At 35.1% G+C, this 16,626-nt stretch overlaps 1 protein-coding gene across 3 annotated transcripts in view; it reads right to left on the bottom strand.

The window, feature by feature from the left end:
- LOC135216818 (potassium voltage-gated channel protein Shaw-like) overlaps positions 1-16,626 on the bottom strand; it is a 96,408-nt gene that overhangs the window by 49,649 nt on the left and 30,133 nt on the right. For all 3 annotated transcript variants that reach the window (XR_010314933.1, XM_064252317.1, XM_064252316.1), the window contains exon 5: positions 7,917-8,799. Coding sequence is in view for 2 of the 3 variants with exons in the window: in XM_064252317.1 (XP_064108387.1) it covers positions 7,917-8,799 (883 nt within the window). In the remaining variant the exon portion in view is untranslated. The remainder of the gene's footprint in view (positions 1-7,916; positions 8,800-16,626) is intronic.

A 16,626-nucleotide genomic window follows, 5' to 3' on the forward strand; every position in this document is an offset into this window, starting at 1 on the left:
ATGACTGCAACCTAATTATTTTCATTATTCACCCCTGCATTTCAAAAATTTCATATAAAGTATTAAATCTTGCAATATGTAAAGTCAAAAACTTCTTAGTATGATATTGCTAGCATATTCTTGCAAAAGCTTAATTCCCAAGTAAAAACAATAATTAAAATAGAAGATATTAGCATTTTTTAAAATTTGTTTCATAATATGTTGCTGAGCATGGGAATTAAAAGCGACACAAAGGTTATCGCATAACCATTTCAGAATTTGCCAAACCACTGTAATAAGGCACTTGCTCAGAGGTTGGTGCTGGTCCTATGATTATTAATGTAAAATTACCAAAATGTAAGACAAAGTATCAGATTTACTAACACCTACACCATCCACTCACCCACATACAAATCAGACCCTGAAAGCACATGTCACTCCAGCTTTAAGATAACAGAGCCAATATTCCACTTCAAAACTTTGTTAGTTTCTGAAATCCCTGAATCTGATGGAGGTATTAAAACTATACACTACCTATGCTAAATACAGATTTGTCTACTAGATCTAATGACAAAATTTTCATTACAGAAACATCACATATGGTATATCTTTAAGAAATGACGAAATGTTTTGTGCAGAACAAAAGGACATAAAAGCGTCCATATTCAGTAATGTTTCTATGATAAAAATGGTTAAATTCTCACAAGAAATTTCACATTAATATTCCATGATGAAATATTAATTTTGTCTGTGAGAGAAATAATATATATAGTACACTTCATAATCTACACAGCATGCTGTTATATCATAACTGCATACTACTACTATTTGAATAATTTCTCACTGGTCACTAAAAATTATTAGACAATATTCCCCCTGTAAGAGAAACATTACATTTCTTGCAAGTCTTGGACCCTTCTTACCTTACCTACACTGGGGTTTGATATAATAGGAGTCTCGCAAACACTGGGGTAAAAAAATGGCATGGTTTATGCATAATATATACTGTGTATATAGATGTATATACATGATATATATATATATATATACATATATGTATATTATATATATATATATATATATAATATATATATATATATATATATATATATATATACATATATATATCTATATATACATATGTAAAACTATTTTCCAAATAAGCTTTGAGTCAACAAGACTAGCACAGCATTGCCATACTATATTAATAGTTTAGCACAATCATTCTCAACGTATTTACTATAAGTTTTTTACTTCATGAAAACCCTATACATGAATGACTGCATATGCATATTATGACTATATCACAAAGTTTTGATATTTCATTGAAATTATTATTATCAAGCTCATGGTATTCAACACTAAACACACCTCTTACAGCACATTAGTTGAATATTAGGTAAGGTATCATTAGATGTAGAACATAACAAATACTGTAAGTGGGCTGGAAACCTTCAAATTATGAAATAAAGGCATTTCTGATATTATGGTAAAGCCATCCATGATACAGCACTAAAATCTGTACTTTGATAAACAGCACCAGCACAGTACAGTATTATTCTATGAATGAAGTGCTGGGAGTTATTTCAGATTTATGCAAAGCTACTGAAAATGGTACAGTGTTTTACTTTTAAGTTTCTAAATTTTACCAAACAGAGATGTTTTAAACTACTAACAAAAAGGCTAATATGGAATCCTAATAAATAACAGAAATCCACTATGTAGTCTGAACTTAAGGGAAACATGAAAACATTTTGGTATGTAGTTATAAATCTCAATTTTCTCTGAAGAAAGTGGAGAGAAAATTTCTGCACCTTTATTCATCACCTGAAGTTTCATGGATTAAGAAATCTAGAAAATGCAATGACAGTACTACAATTACGTACAGTGTTATACTATGTATGTAATGCCCAGTTTACACAATTGAGTACTTTACCATACATGTATATGGTATTTGAACCACTGTAGTATATACGTATACTGTTGGTTGCATTCCTCAAAAATCAAGATAAATTCAATCTCCGAGTTTTGTAAGTAGTACTCTATAACATCATCTTATGTAATAAGTACTCTATAACATCATCTTATGTAAATTAAGATTAATAATTGGATCCAGTTTGCAATGAGAAAATTTACTTTTAATCAGCATAAATCATGCTTATCAAACACATAAATTCATTAAATTAAGAATGAAAATGCACTTCCTGAATACAAAACTACACTACACAGAGCAATTACTTACTTAAAGTAATTTCTTAAGGTGGCAGAGAAAAAAATTATTTTGCTTTTGATACATACAAATACTAAAGAATTCTTATTGTCACACTGTACCATAAGTTTTGGGATTTCATGTACCATAACTGTCAGAATAAAAATTTGGGAGATACACATCTAATGAAACCTCATCTATATGCATGAGAGTGACAAATGAGAAGAAAAGGATCAGGAGCTGAAACTTACAAGGCATGAAAGAAATTATGCTTGGCTTTCTTTTGATAGAAGTTAAATAAACCAAACAAAATGGTAGACAAAATATCATAAAGTAAACAAAAGAATGTTCTAGCATATTTTTGAATCATTGATAACTTAATTGATTGAGGATTTTGAGGGGTTATCAGGCTGGTGTATAATTGGCTATTCATTTAGTTATGGTGATTAGGAAATCAAACAGGGTCTTTTGAATTAATCAAGCCACATTCTGAACTCTCTCTCTCTCTCTCTCTCTCTATATACAGATACATGCACTTAGGCTTATTCCCTAAAAAAGCAAAGATTTCTTGTACTTTAGCTGAAAAATTTAAAGAAAGTTTGTAAGAAAGTGCAATGATGCACTCATATCCTACCTACCATACATTCAAAGCTACAGTACATCAATATATTCAATACTTGCACTGAAGGCTACTAACACACCTCTTTCATATGATTTAATTGCTTTTGTGAACAGATATTTAAGTTAAACAACTTTCATAGCTAAAATGTACTTACTTTATTTGCATGCATGTATTTTTCCCTGTATCTTTTTTTTTTTTTTTTTTTTTTTTTTTTTTTTTTAAGTTTTTGAGGGAGTACAATGCTGCAACCATATGATACTATTCCTAAAAACATATCTTTAATTATTTCTTGAAAGCTATAATTTATCTCCAGCTACTAGTGTAATGAACTTGCTCATAATGAAAATTTGGAGCTGGTTATAAACACTTCAAAATTTAGTAATTCTTGGGAAAACTCACATATACAGTATTAAGATGATTGACACTTAACAATAGGTAAAATAGATATGTATATCAAATAATAATCGAGTGTTCCTTATGAAAATGGCAAAAACTTTCTGCAAGTGTTCTTATTCTAATTCATGAACTTTGGGACTCCTAATGGTCAGAGTATATATTTTGAAACCCATTTCAAGTTCTCCAATGAGAACAACTTCTGTACTGAATTTTAAATCGCTACGGAAAAACTAAATTACAGATAAATAATGCAGAATATTAATCTATATAATTACGTACCTATTAATGGATTTTTGGAAATGAGCCTAATGTGAAATAGACAAGCACACCGCCTTTCATACAGTCAAAACTATGCTTAATTAAAGTATTCAAAACAATTCAAGAGATAACTAAAATCATCAAATTAATATTTCAGAAGCACCAACAATCTTGACGTTCTCATTAGTTTCAGAATTCACTTGAAAATTATTACTTTAAATGCCTTGTATGTAATGTCAACACTGCCATCTACTCTAAGGTAAAAATCTTCACTGTTGCACTAACTCACATATCCAATTAAACTCCATCTTACCTTTATGAATAACTGTACAGGTCCCTGTTTACACAAAACAATTAAATGATCTTATAGGCCTTTTAAATCACATATTCTCACATTTTGGTAGGGCTTATAGGGTATCAAAGTGTACTAAAAGAAACTACATATTATTTTGATTTCCTAAGCATATCTTACACCAACCTTCAATCCTCAGTTTTCTCTTCAAAATCTAGTGAACAATCAGAACATAACATATATAAATCAGTAGGAAGAAGCTATACGGGAAAACTAATTCATCAATAGCTGTAGCAAATAAGTTCTAAAATAAGTGATAATTTCTGAAAATTTTCAGTTCATCAAAGGTGAGCATAAATATATTCCCTTTTAAGAACATTAGATAAGTATAATAGGGATGTGATATGCATAAAATGATGAATATTAAGGCCACAATGGCCACTGATTCTGATATAAAATATCACCTTCATTCAAGCTGACATCAAAAATTAAATTAATAAAAATACATCAAAATTTCATTAGTTAAGATGGCAACATCATTGTAGTATCCCTATCTAGAATGCTAACATATGAGACCCACAATGAACACATCTGAACATGCCTTCTCATACAAAGAAATACTAGTATGTATTAAATGCAAGAAATAAAATGCAAAATAATGATTATAACAGCAACTAACTAATTGATTTGCTTTGTTGTACAAACTTAGCTAACATAAGTTTCTTAACATTTTTCACCTAATCCTAAAAATACTGTATCACTGCATCATAATGGAATACTTGGTCTACTATTTTTAGGCATTTTATTGCACTTTAATAAATAATGTGCCAACTAACAACTGAAACTTTGACATACCAAAGTGCTTTACAAAAGTATATCATGCTAAAATTAAAATTCTCATGATATCAAGCTTCTATTGATATTGTAGATGAACTGAAAATGTCCGGAAGGGATTTAGGTAAAGTATAGCTGAAAAGTAGGACGAGTCCAAGACCACATAAGGGGAAAATTAACAACAAAATTTCTGAATAGAAGTGGGAATATTGAACATATATAACTTGTTCTAATAGTCCTTTCTCTACCTTTCTCTATATAAATATATTTATATATAGATAAATAATGATAAAAAAGACAAAGAGAAATAGCTTAGGGGAGCATTTCAAAGATTCACTTTTGAAAATCCATAGCACTAGATCAGCCAGGATGACTAACAGTGGCAGACATATCAGTGATATCCACTGGCAAGAAATCAAAACCACATGGCTACTATGCATATTAATTCAGACTTATCACAAAAGGTTTGATGCACTAAAACTTTAAGGATTCACCACATAGGATCTGCTATGACAGTTGGAGTAGCTATATGTAAAAGGTTCACTATCATGTCGACTAACCAGCACAACTACATAAAAGGGGTGATGCACACTGAGACCGAATGTTGTAGAGCCCAGTGGAAAAAACACTTAAGGAACTAAGTGACTGTACATAGAATATCCAGTAGGGCTGGTTCCTAATCACATTTTTCTAATGGATCAAATAAAAAATCTTACCTAATGCAGCAAAACAATGAAATGTACCTCATACAGTACATCATTTTCTGATCTCAATCATGTGAAAACTGTGCTAGTTAATTACTATACCATCACAAACCTTGAATAAGATGAAATATTACAAAGAATTTTAAATAACTTTAAATAAGAGAACTTTTTATAATTATCCGTCATGATCACAGGTCAATTTTAGTAAAAACTCAATTATAATTTCCTCTGAAGCAAAGTGACGCCATTCCTCTACTCATAGTGTAGGTCCAACACTACCTTTTGAAATACATATATGTAATATGTAGGTAGTTGGATACATGAATTTTCAGAATCTGTTAAAGTAAATAGCAAAACTCAAGAATTCATCCCTTAAAAATGCCAAAAAATCTACTTTCATTATAAAATTTAAGGAACGTTTTCAGTACTCTTTTTAATTCACGTCTGGCAACTGAAAAAAAATACTACCAAATAGCATAAAGCTTTATGTACTAAATTAAGGTCTACTGAAAAAAGTACCATTTAAATACGTAATGTTTTACCTGAAGTCAATCCCAATCATTTAACAATAAAATAAATCACTGACTATGGTTTACTAAAATTTTAAAATAAACACTTGTTTATTCCTTGTAAATTGATCAGCTATTTGTCACACATTAACATCCTTGTCATCCCAAAAACCTATGAAATCAGTGCTGTAGTCCTCAAGGACACAGAAAAATGTTATTGTTGCATACTTTGGAAACCAGCAAATACTCTTAATAATAAAACTTTTAAGTCTTTCTTATGCATCCAATTCACTGGCTGAGTATTAAAGACTACAGAAACATGTCACACAAAAAGAACACCTTTATCACTGAGAAATTCAGTCCCTTATCCAGCAAGACAGTAGCATCATGAAACCTGATGTAGAATACTAGCTTTATATCATTCACAGTTTGAAGGGCAACAATGACACTTATCTGCAGCAAAAAGGATAAGCTGAACAAAATAACTTGTGCATCTTTAATAAATTGACTGGATACCCAATTCTGATTGAAATCCATACAGGGCAAAATTTTCAGGGTCTCTATTAGGTCAACTGCACATCAGGTATGATCTACATAGAGTAATACCTTAGGTTAAGGTTACAAGTCATAAGAGAGGAGAAAATGCTAATGATTTTTTAAAGTAACATTTCATATTATGGTTCCTATAAATAAGAGAACACAATTTGTGCATAAGGTCATGTGTCAGCAGTATCTGGTATCTAATCTTATATGTGTTTTCTGCAAGAAACAGATGCTTCTTGACGGTTTTTAAAAATACACTCTACCTTCAAATCATTAACACTATTTAAAAGTAGTAAGGGAATCACTGCCACTGCCTCTTCCTAGGACACTGTGGGAGTGACACAAAAATAGAGCATTTTGACAAAGATCACACACAGAACACTACAAAACAACAATGACAGACACCCATAACATTCAGACCTTCTTTGAACCCACCAGGCGTCACCTAAGGAAGAATACCTGTTGCTTTACAGTACTGTACACCCAGCATGATTACTGCGTAGCATATTTCGGCATTTGGTTTCTTTCAAGGACGGTTAGAAAAGGATATTGAGTATACTGAGAATTGCATTATCCCGTGTCTGATCGGGTGGCAAGTGGTGGGATCAAGGAAGGGGGACGGAGCATTTTAGGTTTCCATATTGCATGCTAGAACAGTGTAGGATGCTAGTTATGAAGAAAGGCATTCAGAGATAGGTGGGTTAGGTGAGGGAGCTAAAGGACTTTCTAACATCCAAAGGAAGGGAAAGTCATACAAAGCATGTGGTCATTATCACTGATGGAAAGGGTGATAGCAGCAGAGCAGATCAACTACTATGCAAACTGGAGATAGGATGCATACTAAAGGGATGAACAGCAAACAAATGACCAAGGGTAACTTACTAAAATTGTACTTGAAACTAAAGAAGGTTAAAAAAAAAAAAGGCGCATCAAGAGAGGGTCAGGTCTGCAGTAAATAAATCAACAGTACTCACGAAGTGTAGATTGATGTTTTTTATTTCTGTTACTTTCACATTTCATGAAAGTACTAGAATCTGATTTTTGTGGATTAGAATGAAAAAAGTTGGGGTACGGAGCATTTACATTAATTAATCATATACAATTCTGATGACAAAGTTTGTCAGTTGTTCAAACTGAAGAAATCCAAGACGCCATAAGAATATCTTGTTAAAGTAGAAACAGAGCTGGTAACTATAAAAATTCCATCACCCCTACTCTACCCACAGTTGATATTCATGGCAAAATTTCAGTGTATGAACTAATTGACCAGAATAATATTCTGGTGCATGTCGCTAACATTTTAAGGCATCATACACTGGTAAGGGAAGTCCCATGATGTATTGTTTTTGTAAAATTTGTGAACATGTTTTCTTGTGGGAGCACTTTACTTACTGCTCTCAAGGAAAGAAATCAGGAAGGTCACTGCAGGCAAGGATAGAGCTCGATAGGTTCTGAAAGGATATGGTGAAACTGATGATGCCTATGAAAATCCCAGTATGATCTCAATGACGGTATAAGTGAAGATGATCATTAATGATGAAAACTGCTTGTAATACACGTTAAGACTTACCCATTTTAGGTCCTGGGTTACGATTCATGGCATTGGGTCCTCCATGCTTCGGGGGAGCTGCTATAGGTAGTCCAACACGAACATGCTCCACTGGCAGGACTCTTCGCCTCTTCTTAGGCAACTTGGCTCTTGCTTGCGTGTGACTGTAGTACATAGCAAAGTTTGAAACAATCACAGGCACTGGTAGTGCAATTGTCAACACACCAGCCAAAGCACACAGGGCACCCACAAACATTCCTACATAAGTTTTTGGTGCCATGTCACCATAACCTACAGTAGTCATAGTGACTAGAGCCCACCAGAGACCAAGCGGGATGCTGTTGAAATCGTTGTGTGGGTTTGCTTGTATCCTCTCAGCGTAGTACACAAGAGAGGCAAAGATCACTATACCCAGCACCAAGAAAAACACAAGGAGGGTCAACTCTTTGGCTGATGCTCGGAAAGTCTGTATTAGGATCTTGAGGCCCGATGAGTGCCGTGTAAGCTTAAACAGTCTCATGATACGAATAATGCTAAAGAATTCTAAGATGTCAGCATTCTCTAGATGAGAAGCAAATTTCTGGAGGAGTATATCCACATAGAAGCTCAGTGTGGCAATGAAGTCTATCATATTCACTGAGGCTCTCAAAAACATTAACTTGTTGGGCGAAGCAATGAATCTTATCAAGATCTCAAAGGTAAACCAAGTGTTACAGACACATTCAATATAGAAAAAGGCCTCATGGGCATTGGTTGCTTTCTTGTCGAGAGTCCAAGCTGTAGTGTTCTCTGCAGTTGTAACAGTGACATTCTCAATAACAGGAACTCGCATATCTGGATGCGTCTTGAGGCAAAAGGACAGGATGGAGACACAGATGAAGAAGACTGAGATGACACCAATTACCTAAAGTAAAAATAAGATCTTAATTTTACTCTGTTCAAATCACACTACAAAAAAACTTTTAAATTTTCAAAGACACAAAGTTATTTAAAAGGGGTGCTACTGTACCAAAGTTCAAAGTTTAGGCAATGCCTACAAAAATTCAATTGCAAAGCAGTAGTGACCTCTTGGAAAATAGCAAAAAGCAAGGGCAATACTGTACTTTTATTCTATGAACTAAATTCTGATTATACATATATACATATTCAGTAGTACATTTACTTAAATGGTGAATTTGAAAATGTAAATAAAGATTTATGATTTACGCTTAGCCAATACTTGTGAAAAAAAAGAGTTCCAAGCTAACACAATTAAAAATGTCTGTTTCAAGGAACCATACCCTGTAACAGTTAAATCACCTATTATATAAATGGTTTCCATTAAGTAACAATTGTACAATGATAACACAAAGACAAACAATCTAAAATATTTCATTACATTCTAACACACAAACACTTATTTTACAAACCCTTTATCAATGAAACTACAACATGGGTACCAATGGTAGCTAATAAATTATCATTTGTATTTAGAGGGAGTATGTCTCCAAGTGCAGTGTTGTTGAAAACAATTGCTGTTTCAACAGCGCTCAGCTCTATATAGTCTTCTCTATTCTTCTTCTCAACAGAAGGTATATGACACTTCTAACTATCCCCATTGGACATGGGGAGCTATACTGCTATCATTGTTTACCAGTACCTCTTACATTCATAAATTACATGGTAATCTACGGAGACTACAATAAGGAATTCATAAAATGCAAAGGGGGCACAGGTGCTCATAGCACAGGAGTGGGTTTATGAATTTTAGTTTTTTGTTCCACTTAGCTTTTCTTGCATCAAACAGCTGTCTGCATTTAAAACTACAGCAGGTATTTAGGCATGACCTAACATCTGCCCCCGTTGGAATATTCTGGATCCACACATGTTATCAGATATCTAAAGTTCTTGTTTATGTTTTGATGGTCATGCCCATGGGGGCTGGTACTATATACTATTTTCAATTACCATTTACCGTCATACCACGGTTCTAAACTTGGTCCTACTGCTCTACTGGCACAGATTAGCACTGCTGTTGCCATAACTAACATTCGTCAACTCTAAAAATGTTCAGACTCAAGAGATCATGAAAATTTCCACTTTCCAACTGAACTAACACATACACAAAAGTTTCACTACAAAAAAATATACCCGTCTTTCGTTTGTTGGGAAGCAGGAAAAAATGGCTGGTACTGCCTTAGGTAAAAATGCTAACATGGCAACAAGTCTCCAGGAAAACTTCACAGTTCACATATTAGTCCTACAAATATTTAATAGCTTGGTTGAATTTGTTGCATATAAAAGTACATACCAAAAACATAGTTGCTCTTAGTTTATCACCTTTGTATTAATAATACTGGAGGATATACTTGAAAAATACTAATACCGAGCAGTATATTCAAACAAGTAAAAAAGTGCAGAAGTTTCTTTGGCGCATTCAAGTTTTCTGTACTACAGTGTATATGTAATGCAGTATGAAACTCTCAGCTTTAACTGGGTAGTGCTCAGTTGCTCCCCAGATGTGGTCAAGTGAAGGTTTGCTGGTGATGCCTCTGGAATTGGACTCACAGTGCCAGACGCATAATCATGCCTTACCTATAACCTTAAATAAAATCAAAACTACTGCGGCTAGGGGGCTGCAATCTGGTATGTTTTGATGATTGGAGGGTGGATGATCAACATTACCAATCTGCTGCCCTTTAGCCTCAGTAGTTTTTAAGATCTGAGGGTGAACAGACAAAGTGCTGACAGATAGACAGAGCCATCACAATAGTTTTCTTTTACAGAAAACGAAAACTAAAGAATTTTGCCAAGCTATAAGCATGTAACACAACGTGTCAGTGGATGAAATAATTTGACTGCAAGAAGTCAATGGCAGTAATATGTGGATGCACATAGGGCAAGGAATATGTGGACATAATAACTTGCATGTGTGGAAGGCAAGCAGTCAGCAGACAATAATTTGACAGCAAGGAAGGCAAAAAGCCAGTCCCCATAATAATATTTGTACACAGAAGGCAGGCAGTAAGTGGACGTAATAATTTACGTGCATGGGAGACAAGCAGTCCGTGGAATAAAAAAATTTGACTGCAAGGCAGGCAAGCAGCCAGTGATGGGACAATTGTACTGCAAGGACAGCAAGAATATGAGTACACAGAAGGCAAGCAATAAGTGTACATAGTAATATGCTGGCAAGGAAGGCAAGCACTCAGTGGATGAAAAAATCTGACTGCAAGGAAGGCAAGAGCTCATGGTGGTAACAATGTGAGGATACAGAAGGCAAGCACTTACTGTAAAAAATCATTTTATTGCATGGGAGGGAAGTCAGAGACTGTAACAATATGAGTGCATAGATGGCAAGCAATAAAAGGAAACAGTAATTTGCTTGCATGGAGGGCAGGCAGTCAATGGAAAAAAATTGGCTGCACAGAAGGCAAGAAGTCACTGGCTGTAACAAATTGAGTACTACTTAACTCATAAGGCGAGCCATAAAAGAATATAATAATCTTATTATATGGAAGGTAAGCACTCAGTGGACGAAATGTACTGACTACAAGGAGGGCAAGAAGTCAGTGGCTGTAAGAATGTGAGTGCACAGAAAGCATTTAATAAAAGAAAATAATAATCTGCCTGCATGGAAGGAGGGCAGTCATGGCCAAAATAATTCTACTGCATGGAATGCAAGAAGTCAGTGGCTGTAACAATGAGTGCACAGGAGGCAAGCAATAAAAGGAAATAATTATCTGATTGCATGGAAGGCAATAATTCAGTTGACTATGAGGAAGGCAAGAAGTATGTGACCATACTATTGTGATTGCACAGAAGGCAACCAAAAAGTGGACAAAATCTACACAATCACTTGTCTGTAAGGAAGGTAAGAAGACACAGGCCATGGACATTATATATGAGTGCAGAGAAGGCTAGTATTAAGTGAACATACTAATTTACTTGCATGGACACCAAGAAGTCAGTACATATGAAAAATAATTTGAGGGCAAGGAAGGCAAGCAGTCAGTGGCTGTAATAATGTGATTCCACAGAAGGCAAGCAATATATGGAAATAGTAATTTGCTTGCAAGAAAGGCAATTGATTGACTGATTGATTTATGGCTACTAAAACCAGTCACAATATCTACCTTATTGATGCCATATTAAAATTAAATAGGAAACTAATACATAAATTCAAAAGGAGTTTCATGTACAAAATACATATAAATATATGCTTAAAAGATCACAGTAGATGCACATGACTTCAGTATGTATATATGTCAGCAAATACTACAGGAAAATGACAGGCAGGAGTTCAGTACCAAGACCTTTCTTGTGTTCATTGTTTAGTGCACAGTTTTTTTGCGATAAAGAACTCCACCTTGAGGCCTTAACTTTCCCTCCAATTTTCCCTAGTGGCGACAGAAATGCGATGGTTATAAATTTCGCAAATGTTTTTGAATCGATTTATTATTTTACTTAATTTTTCTGCATAACAAACAGTTATTTGATGTTGTGCTTTTTTAAATAGTAGTTTATCGAGATAGTCACACGGTGGAAAAGTTGAAATCGGACTATAGAAAATGAGTAGTTGGCAGTGCTATAAAAGCGCGAACACAAGCTTGATCGCTCTCTCTTCACTAAAGACCTTAGCTTGAGATAAGACATGAGAGTAAGTCGGGTCTGAGGGCTGTCCACCTGAATGTCAGTTCCCACCAAGCGACCATAACTGTGAGTACTTATAGAGAAATACTCTTTACTTAGCTAGGGCATTTGTTTAACAAGTTATTTAATTATCAGTGATCTCTATGCCGAGGAGATTTTCGTGTTATTGTCAATGATGAACGATATTTCAAGTGATAAATTTCGTGTTACCTGTGCGACCATGAGGTCACCTATTCTTTCAGTCCTGATACCATAGTGGCCAGAGCTGCCTGAATTGTGTAAATATTTGGTTATAAGTGTAGTAATGAGAGTAGGTATATTTTTCTAATAACATTGTAAACTAACATCATAGTTCTTTTGTCCTTGTGTGCGGACTGGTGACTTTCCTTGTTGGTAAATCTATTGCCGAAGAAACTTCGCAACACCGACAATGCATAAATAAAAAGGAGAAAGCACTTGGTACTGAACTTTTTCCTTTGGCATTCGCTATATATATATATATATATATAATATATATATATATATATATATATATATATATATAATATATATATATATATATATATATATATATATATATATATATATATATATATATATATATATATATATATATATATATATATATATATATATATATATATATATATATATATATATATATATATATATATATATATATATAAATATATTCATACATTATTCACGGAAAATTACTTTTTTATGAGAAATATCCACAAATCCTGGTTTTCTTGATCAATTTCATCATAAAATGCACATTTTGTGATAAAACTATTAAAAAAACCAAGTATGACAATTTTTAGTGGGTTTTTCTTGAGTTTTAATTAACAAAATAGGCTGTTTTTAGCATCTTTATAGGGAATCCAAACATTCGTGGGTTCTAACTATTCACGGGGGAGTCTGCTACGCATCCCCCGCAAATACGGGGGGAGGAACACTGTATATGTATATGTATATGTATATGTATATATATATATATATATATATATATATATATATATATATATATATATATATATATATATATATATATATTATATATATAAACCCAGGTGTGTCGGATTCTAGGTACTAATCCCTTTATAATCCCTATCTGTCAGTTATACGAACCTTCTTGTATTGTCTTTTCTCGTATTTATGTCAGTATCTGCTCAGTAAAGGACTTTTAAAGTTGAAAGATCTTGCAGACCTCCTTCGTTTATTTGTCCTTCGTGGCATTTATCTCTATATATATATATATATATATACATATATACATACATATATACATATATATATATATATATATATATATATATACTATATACATACATCATACATACATACATACATACATACTACATACATAACATACAACATACATACATAATATATATATATATATATATATATATATATATATATATATACACACAGTGTGGGGCGCGGAAACTTCCCGATTTGAAAGTTGAATAAAAACCTGTTCACACTTCACAATTCTTTATCCTTCTTTCATGCCTTTCACACAACATGGGAGATTTACTTTTACACTGTTTTAAAGACAATATAATTTAAATGTCCACCTCCATTGTCAATACACTGATTCAGACGATTTCGGAAGCTTTGGTCTACTCTCTCCAGCATGCTGAGCGGTATCTTGGCTATTTCAGTTCGGATGGTGTTCTGTAGGTCTTCCAGGGTCTGTGGACGGTCGTTATAAACCAGGGATTTGAGATATCCCCACAGAAAATAATCACAGGGGGCTAAATCAGATGAGCGCACAGGCCAGTTTAAGTCTCCTCTCAGGGAAATCAGTCGGTCGGGAAAAGCTTCTCTCAGGAATCCCATTGAAATGTGTGCAGTGTGGGCTGTGGCCCCATCTTGCTGGAACCACATGTTGTCATTATTCAGGTCCATATTAATGAGAGCAGGCATAAAAAACTCCCTGAGCATTGTCACATAGCGTTCTGAAGTCACTGTTACGGCAACACAGCCGGTAAGGTGAAAATGTGCCTCATCTGAGAAGAACACAAGTGCAACGTTGGGTAAGGTGTCAACCAGCTGCTCACATGATGTTTGCCGGGTTACATAATCACGTTCCCTCAGTTGTTGGACAAAAACCATTTTGTATGGGTGAAGATGGAGTTCATTGTGGAGAATTCGACGAAGAGAACGTGTTGACATGCCAAGAGCAGCTGAATGTTTCCGAGCGGAATGCCTGGGGGACCGCAGCATAGACTGGCGGACCCGTTAGACATTCTCAGGTGTTCTAACAGTATTTGTTGGTCCTCTTCTTCTTCTGGACACATTCCCCATTTCTCTGAAGGCTTCCACCCACAATGAAATTGATTTGTGATCAGGAACATGGCCTCGAGGAGGAATTCCAAAGTGACGTCTGAAGGCATGCTGCACTGTGATGACAGAACAGCCGTTAAAGAAATACGCTTCGACAGCAAAAGCGCGCTCCTCCCTCGACCACTGCATATTTCCAACTGACACGAGTGTGAACACAAACCTCCCACCCACCCCCTCCCCACTTTACCACAACTACTGTTGCCATAAACAGACGCATTTCAAATCGGGAATATTCCGCGCCCCACCCACCCTGTATATATATATATATATATATATATATATATATATATATATATATATATATATATATATATATATATATATATATATATATATATACACACACACAGTGGTACCTCAACATACGAAAGGCTCAACTTACGAAAAACTCGAGATACGAAAGCAAATACGAAGATTTTTTTGGCTCTACATACGAAAATAGTTCAGGATACGAAAGGTTGTTGCAGTAAAGTCCCGAGATTCGCCCGGACTACCGATAACAATTTTAAAACTCGTGCGCCGCCAACTGAGTGGACTAGCCACCATCCTCCTGCTCTCCCATTGGTTCCTGATGCTAGTCACCGCCATAAGATCCTTCTCTCCTATTGGTCAGTGCTTTTTTGGCCACTAGGCGCCATCATCGTTATTGTAAGCACACGGAATTCTTTCGTTCTATACGATTTCGTTTATTAACATAAATTCGTTAGTGATTTCGTTGTAGTACTACTTTATCGTGTTGTGTGAGAACTTTACTATATACATATACGTATTACATAACTTAATTACGTACAGTTTATACTTAGTCATGGGTCCCAAGAAAGTTGAAGTAGGAAAGAAGAGGATGCTTTCTTTGGAGACAAAGATGCAGATAATTAAAAAATATGCAGCTGGCATGCAATTAAGTGTGATCGCCAAGGAATATGGCCGAAATCCGTCGACAATAGGCACCATCCTTAAGCAGAAGGATGCCATCAAAGCAGCTACACCTTCCAAGGGAGTGACTATTTTATCTAGCAAGAGGAGCCACGTGCACGACGAGATGGAAAGGCTGCTTCTTGTCTGGATAAAAAACAAAGAAATCGCTGGCGATATGATAACCGAGACAGCAATCTGCCACAAGGCCAGCGCTATATTCGGCCATTTGATTGCCCAGGCCGAAGATGACGGAGGAGAAGGGAAATCGACGCCAACCCCAGAGTTCAAGGCTTCTCATCAGTGGTTCGAAAAATTCCGTAAACAGACTGGCATCCATTCGGTGGTGCGGCATGGGGAGGCAGCCAGCTAGGACACGAAAATGGCCGAAGGCTACAGTTCTCAGCAAGTCTTCAACTGTGATGAGACTGGCCTTTTTTGGAAAAAAAAATGCCTTGTCAGACGTACATCAAGAAGGAAGAGAAGAAGCTACCTGGGCATAAGCCTATGAAAGACAGGCATACGCTCGCACTTTGTTTGAATGCCAGTGGGGATTGCAAGGTGAAGCCCCTACTTGACTATCATTCGGAGACTCCTCGAGCCTTCAAGGTCCACAAAGTGTTAAAGGAGAAGCTTCCAGTGATGTGGAGGGTTAATGTGAAAGCCTGGGTAACGAGAATTTTGTTCACCGAGTGGGTAAATCTGTGTTTTGGCCTGACAGTGAAGAAATTCTTGGAAGACAAGCGCCTCCCTCTGAAATGCCTGCTTGTGTTGGACAATGCCCCTGTTCACCCTCCTGGCCTTGAGGAAGATATCCTAGTGGAGTATTCGT

Source organism: Macrobrachium nipponense, chromosome 6 (genome assembly GCF_015104395.2).
Source record: "Macrobrachium nipponense isolate FS-2020 chromosome 6, ASM1510439v2, whole genome shotgun sequence".
Taxonomy (NCBI): Eukaryota; Metazoa; Arthropoda; class Malacostraca; order Decapoda; family Palaemonidae; genus Macrobrachium; species Macrobrachium nipponense.